Raw genomic sequence first — 7,590 nt, 5'->3', positions numbered from 1 at the left:
GCCCCGTCCTGTCCCCTCCACGGGCAGACCCAGGCCCTCACCATTACCCTGCCCAGAGCTCGCCGGCAAGCTGGGAGGGCTTGACATCGCCCTTCCCCCTCCGCCCCGACCTGCATTAAAGGCACAAACTGAAACGACGTGGTTTATTTTTGAGGCAAACAGGAAGGAGAAGTTACAGTCCAGAGACTTAAATTAAGCATCAATATCCCTGCCCAAAGCAGGGGCACTTACGTGACACATCAGCTCTTTCCCCACCTTTGTGGGTTTTTTTTTTTTCCCCCCATCCCTCCCACAGACCTTAACCAAACTTTTCCCCAGCTCAGCCTCAGGACAGGGTCACTTCATCGAGCTCTTCCCGTAGTGGAGTCCGAGGTGCCTGGTTCTTCCCAGGGGTGACTTGACCTCTCTCATTCCTGGGCAGCCTCCGGAGCCGCGGGCTGCTTGCTTTGATCATCACCCTTCTTTTTGTGCCCCGAAACGATGTCATCAATGCGGAGGAGGAGAACTGCAGTCTGGAGAGAAACCCCATACCCAGGTCTAGTCAGGAGCTCATCACAAAGAATAAATCCAATCGCACCAAAGAACGATTTGCCTTTGATTAAATGATTCTCAGCGCAGCACGTGGCAACACAGGACAGTGGGAAGGACACGGTGTCCATCACAGGCAGGTGGGAGCAGTGAGTGGCTCTGGCACCTGGCAGGGACACCCCACGGAAAAGGGGATCCCAATTATTTCTAGCCGACTGACAAGAACGAGACACATCAGCACCCCTTCAAGCAACTGCCTTTGATCCAACACCAGCGGCAAACGTTCAAAATGTGATCTGTAAGGGGAGGGCAGCTTATGCAGAGCCGCCCAGGTGATCCAAAGGGCAGAAGCTCCCAGGGCCACTAATTGGATTCCAGCGCATTGCTGGCACCGAATTTCTCAGTCACGGCTCAGAGCAGCCCATCCTTGTGAGACTAACTAGTCTGCACAGTTTGCAGAAAAAGGTGGGATGGAACACAACTAATTTTAACCACAGGATCCGAAATCAACCCCTCTGAAAGCCCGAGAACAGGCTCCCACAGGTGCTGCATTCCTTACCATCACAGCTCCTGCGTTAGCGAGCTGAGACACTGGCACCCACCACGCTTGCTTACCCAAACACCCAAGTCCACAAGTAGTAACGTTCTCCTCTCCCAAGAGATACGTTACAGAGGCTCTTAACCTTCCCCTCCCTCTCTCCTTACCTCTACCGCTGTTTTGTAGGTCTGCAATTTGACTGCTAAAGGCTCCCAGATCCCCAGGTCCTTCATATCAACTAAGGCTCCGGTCTCACCGTTCACTCCCCACGTCTGGCTGCCTTCTTGAGTGTGTTTTGCCTGTAAGCAGGAAGATAGGTCACACACTGACAGAGAAAGGCAGCAAATTCACCTCCTGGAAACTCAAACTGACCACGGGCTCAGGAAAATATAAAAGGTCATGAGAATTTTCTCAATTTTGGAGTTTCTACAAGAGCATGTTGCTGGGCACCACTTGAAACAATTATATTAGAAGTTAGACTTGGAGATATTCTCTCTTATGCCGTCTAATCTAATCTCAAAGGAAGATTTTGATTTTGTTCACCCTCAGGGTTTTGCTGTTTTGTTTTTAAACTCTGGTACCTCAAACAAGCTATTTAATTCCATTTTCACGCTTTCAAATTTGGCACAAAACTTCAGTCAAAATGTTTGCAGCCCAGGTAATGCATAAAAAAACCCAAGAGTCTTTCATTCACCTCCAACAGATTGGTCACTTCAAGACAGTTTTCCTTTAACGTAAAAGCCTACTGCAACTACTAAGAAGCTGCAGCCTCAACAGCCTGACAAGCTGCCCGCCTCACGGGCACTGCTACGAGGAGGACAATTGATCTGAGGGGTAGGGGACAGCAGGAAGGGGCTGAATCTCTTCAGATAACCCCCTGCCACGCGCCTTACCCTGAGCGAGGTCAGCACACGGATGGTACTAGCACCACAGTTCTGGATCAGTGTTCGGGGAATGACCTCCAGAGCCTGGGCTACCGCACGGTAGGGCCACTGCTCCACACCCGTCATGCCTTTGGACTTCTCTGTCAGCGCATGGGAAACGGCCATTTCGGTAGCTCCTCCTCCTGGCACCAGCTGCGGGTCGATGAGGACATTTCGACACACCTGCATGGCATCCTGAAGGTTCCGCTCCACCTCCTGCCACAGGCATAAAAGCACGGATTAGTGGTTGCAGGGAACTGTAGCACACCAGCGGCTCAAAAGGACAGCTCGCAGTCTGCTGGGCTGGCTCCTCTGCAGCATACAAGTTTTGCCTTTGCTGTACGGCACAGCCCACAAAATGGGAATTATTTGTCACTCCAGAACCCAGAGGAAATGTGTGCTTGTTTCATTTGCACTTATTACGATGACTTAGTGAAACCAAGAAAGTGGCCAGGGCAGCAGGGGAAGCAGAACACGTAGTAACTTACTGCTAGGATTTCCTTGCTGGCTCCACGCAGAACGATAGTGCAAGCCTTGGGGTCTTTGCAATCAGTGATGAAGGCAAAATACTCATCTCCTATTTTTTTAACTTCAAAGAGCCTGGCTCCAGTTCCCACATCCTCCTCCCGCAGTTCATCTGTGCGACTCACAATGCGAGCTCCGCAGGCCCTAGCACACAGACAACAGTCAAGTTAGATGCTCACAAGTAAGAACTGGGGAGAATGAGTGAGATAAGAATGAAAACTCCACGCAAGAATGGGCTCCAGCGAGGAGACAGCATTTACCTGGCGATCCTGTTGTTGTCCGTCTTTCTCACTCTGCGGATCGCGGTGATGTTGGCTCTCATCAGGTAGTGCTGGGCCAAGTCTGAAATCAGGTTTGTGCGATTTTATTGATGAATCGGCAGTATCATGACAAACCTTATGTATCTTTAAAGTAAAAAGGGTTATGGAAAGAAAAACCTAAATGTAGCTTCTCAAACCAAGCTGCAAAGCAAAATGACAGTGCAGCTTTCCATGGTTTGCTGGACTCATCTTCACTTGTATTTTGATACCATTTCCAAATGCTGGAAAAGCAAAACATTATTGTAAGTGTCCGTGTTTCCAAGGCAATCTCAAAAACCTCAGGCAACTTCAATGCCTGCAATGTAGAACTATTTGCTAGAAAGCTAAAGAACAAAACAAAACCAGGGTCACGTTCAAAATCGGGTTTCTGGGGCTTTCTTGTATTTTTTTTTTTTTTTTTAAAGTTACTGAACACTGCATTTAACGCAGCACAAACCTTACTAAGACGAATTCAACACAAGAAAGATCATGAGTGTTATTACCAGAAATTCCTTTTTCTGTGATGACGAGATCTGGCTTGACTCTCATCAGATCCTCGCAAATCTGCTGAATGTACTCTTCCTCCATCTGCAGGATGCGGGCAAAGTCTTCCTCCCGTGTTATTTCAATATCAGTCTGCACAGAAAGAGGTGTAAATATCTTACTGTATTCCTCCCAACCCTTCCCCGAGTCAAACACAGATCCCTTGGCTTCAGTGATCTTAACTCCTCCAATACTGCCTGGGGAAGAGTTAAGGAGAACTACACAACAAAAAATACTGACCAAATAATCTGCGACACTGTGCCAGTTTAACATTAGTGTTAATTAAAGCATAGAAATATTTCTTTGACTCTTGACCATCACTTAGATACTGAAGCACCTACAGTGATTTGTGTAACAGCACTGTAGCCTCAGTTATATTTTTCTACCTTTTTCTCCAGGGTACTGACCCCACAGCACGATTAGCCTACACATGCAAAAGGTCTCTGAAAGGCAGAACACGAAGACAGCCTTTTGCCACTCATGTTTTTAACTAGCTATCTGGGTTTGTTCACCTTACTAGTCTTAAATCAAAAGTGGCAGACGTCTTTAACGGGACTTGCTTTACCTGGCTCTCTCCTTTCTTGTACTCTAGTGAACAATCCAGAAGGACAATGCGTGGATTCTTAATAAGGCGACGCATTCTGGGATGAGTTACATCTTTATTCACCATGATTCCACGCAAAACACATGAGTCTTCACTAAATCCACCTGGAATCTGACAGACAAAAGAAAGGGGGAAAACGAAGCAAGTCAGTCTACTCCACAAAAACATATGTACCTGTGCTCCTGAAATTATCCATCCCATGTACTGAAAAAGGAAAACCTCTCCCAGGTAACCATGATGCATCCAGGTCACAACGTGAGTTAATTTTAAGAGCACGCTGACTTGGATTAAGGGAAAAGCTGTGGAAGAACTTGAGAAACTGCTCACATCCTATTGCCTGGCAACATGTGTTTGGAAGATGGACACAGAAACAACCTAAATCATCTTTTTGAAAAATATTCTAAAAGAGTTGAAATAACTGCCCCTGTTTTCACTGTAAACCAGCAAGGCTGACAGCACTGACTGAAATATCTTCCAGCATTATGTTTGCAGATCAGTAGCACAAAATTCTTCCCACTGCATCCTAGGAACAACTAGTTCAGAATAAGAAAGGGGCACACAGATGCTAAAAAATGGCTCGGGACATACTCACCTTTTCTACTTTTGCATATTTTTTAATATCAATTTCCTTTCTGCCGTTTTCTTCAAACTCCACAGTCTTAACAGCATCAAGAGCAATGCTACAGGCCAAGTCAGACCAGCGGTTTATTGCCTTGGTATTTATAGCACTCTTTATTATTTTAAGCATCATCTCTTTGTTGTTGACGTCCACTGGCGTGCTGACACAAAGCAAAAAACAAACAGTAAATTGAGTATTACTCCAAGCTACAGTCTATTCATAATTCCATTGAGTCCCTCTCCAATTATATTAACTTATATTTTACTAACATGATTCCCTGAAGAATCATCTTTAAGCAATACGGAAATGCCATATCCCTTCTTTCTAACTCCCACCAGCCCATACTTACCCAATTTTCTTTAAAATACTGATCATGTCATCCAGAGCCTTACGATAAGCTCCAATGATCACAGTTGGGTGCATCTGCTGTTCAAGGAAGTGTTCAGCAACAGAGAGCATCTCTCCGGCTAAAAAAAAAAACCAAAAACAAAACCAACAAACTAAAAAACCCCATCAACATTCCCCAGACAAGTTAGTAGAACAATCAACAGGCAAGGCAGCAGAACAGCATAGCAGACAAGAAGTATCTGCTATCCATGTAAAAAGCTCTAACATCACCTAGACCTTTCTTTATACTTGACTGTGCCCATCTCAGTGAAAGAATACAACTTTCCAAAGCATGGAGCTCATCACCTAAGGGTCTAATGAACCTAGCATTCTCTTCCACGGCAAAAACAACCCTATGGATCAATTTTAGGGTTGGTAAATAATGAGTATCTGCCCCATTAAGGCATACTTACTGGGCTCTGATGAACAAAAGGGGTCAACTTCGGCCTTAACCCTTTCTAAAAAGTATGTCTTATTCACTCTTCTTACCAAGGATAATTACAGATGTGGTCCCATCTCCAACTTCTTCATCCTGAGTACGACTGATCTCTATCATTGATTTTGCAGCTGGGTGCTGGACTTGAATCTGTACAGAAGCAAGGGGTATGTTTTTGTTCCGGAATACTAAAGCTGAAACTTTCTGCATCCCTCAATGGAACAAATACCACATTTTTTAAACAATCAAAGGCATTCTGCCCAACTATAACAAAGATTTTTCTTCCTTTTTGAGACTGAAAAGAAGCCCTTGTATTTCACAATATTCTGTCTCCCACAGTTTTTCAGGCATTACGATTTTTGTGATGTTATTTTAATAGCACTTGCACCAGAAAGACAACAATGATTTCTTGGTCTAATTATTTGTATTGTAAAAGCAAGCATCTACTCATAAAGTTTTGATGCAAGTGATTATAGCTACAATTACCATAGAATTTACATCAGTCTTGTGAAACCTCCATGAAAATGTACAACCCTGGGATCAAACCTATTTTTCTGAGGAGGAAGAGCATTTGCTGGAAATATTTAATTCCTCCCCAGTAAGTACCCTTCTTGGTAGTGCTGTTTAGTACTTGCTGGCTCTCAAGACAGAAGATGACATAACATCGGTCCATTGGCAGCTATGTAACTATATCCTCGAAGATTCCGATTCACGTATTAAGCAAGACAAACCTTTCGGAGAAACTTACTTCTCTAAGAATAGCATTGCCATCATTGGTCATCACAATCCCACCCATGGGGTCCAAAAGCATCTGCAACGAAAAGAGAAGCAATATTTGCACTGACCTATAACGTGTAGTGTTTCTAGTCAGTACGTGGCATAGGTATTTCAGCAAAAGTTTTTACCTTCATCATAGCTCTTGGTCCTAAACATGTTCGGATAATGTCAGCAATAGTCTAGAAGGAATAAAAGAAATGAGGCAATACAGGAGGGCATCAAAAAGTCCAAAAACCCCACAGTCTATATCAAACAAGCAGCCACTGCTAAATTTAAGTGACCCAACGACTCTGCAGTTGCTCAGATGCAGCAGAAGTTAAGAATTGTGTGGGAATGAGGGATTATAAGAGCACTGGCATCAGACTAAATTATTATCTAAGTCAGATGCCAAAACTTGTACACATTCAGATTTTGCAGAGAAAGAGGTTTTGGTGGGTTAAACACCTGCATGCTGTTACACTGGAGCTATTATTTTGACACTGAAAATTCATTTTCTATGCTGCTTCTACTCTGGATTCATACAGCCTAGAGAAAACATGCTTCAGATCCAGTTTTCTTTCTTAAATATATGTACACATACACACACAAAAAAAAATAAAAATCAAAATAGGCTGGCAATAGGATATGGTACCTTAGCAGCAGTGATGTTTCCAGTCTGGACTTTTCTTCCAGACTCACGTTTCATATTCTGACCTAAAGCACATACGAAAAAAAAAAAAATTCAATTACAAATATAACTTTAATCTGATATTACTACAAAGTCCAAAACTGAAACAGTGATACTGACAATGCATCAAAGATACCCTCTCAGTCACACACACTTGATATGTGACCAGTTCTAAATTAAGAGTTTACAATATAAATACCACAGCCACTATAAGAAAGCATATTCATATAAAAGCGTCAGTGAAAAACAACATTCCTTACGATAACAGAATTCCTGATTAGCATCATAATTCAATCGAGACAAAACTTTGGAACTCTGAAATACAACTTATTCCCCCACGAAAAACCAGACAGCTGACTCACTAGAATCTGCAAGATCCCACAAAGCCTAGGAACCGCTGCACGTTAGTTTTCAGTGAAAAAAAGTTACAAATGCTCACGCACAGCAAGTAGAACATTGAATTAAGTTTTATACGGCAGCGTTGCTCAGCCTTTGGCACATCAGCATGAGTAGCTATGACTTTACTACAGGTTCACAGCCGTATTTGGAGACTCGCTGTCAAAAGGGTCTGCCCTAAAGAATCTCTAGGCTGGGTGCTGCTTTTCTTTTATTACAAGCCTAGACTGGACGGGCACAGATTTACTTCGAGAGTGGATGTTTGTGCGTAAAGATTTGTCAGACAGAACAAAAGAAAGCAACAGTAAAAGCGGGATCAGGAACAAAGTGAGCAGGCCTATAGCAAGG

The 7,590-nt window shown here is 43.7% G+C and overlaps 1 protein-coding gene across 1 annotated transcript; it reads right to left on the bottom strand.

Moving 5' to 3' along the window:
* Positions 1–280: 280 nt before the first annotated feature.
* Positions 281–6,872, bottom strand: CCT3 (chaperonin containing TCP1, subunit 3 (gamma); the record flags this gene model as incomplete). The annotated part of the gene is made up of 13 exons (XM_009708616.1): positions 281–512; positions 1,234–1,365; positions 1,960–2,205; positions 2,478–2,658; positions 2,775–2,856; positions 3,317–3,449; positions 3,922–4,071; positions 4,553–4,739; positions 4,929–5,046; positions 5,456–5,552; positions 6,151–6,213; positions 6,308–6,358; positions 6,811–6,872. Coding segments are annotated over 13 exons (1,607 nt in total), but the record flags the coding sequence as incomplete, so codon positions are not given.
* Between the last annotated feature and the right edge of the window lie 718 nt (positions 6,873–7,590).

Source organism: Cariama cristata, unplaced genomic scaffold, assembly GCF_000690535.1.
Source record: "Cariama cristata isolate BGI_N322 unplaced genomic scaffold, ASM69053v1 scaffold41499, whole genome shotgun sequence".
NCBI lineage: Eukaryota > Metazoa > Chordata > Aves > Cariamiformes > Cariamidae > Cariama > Cariama cristata.
This window is presented reverse-complemented; position numbering and strand designations above follow the sequence as displayed.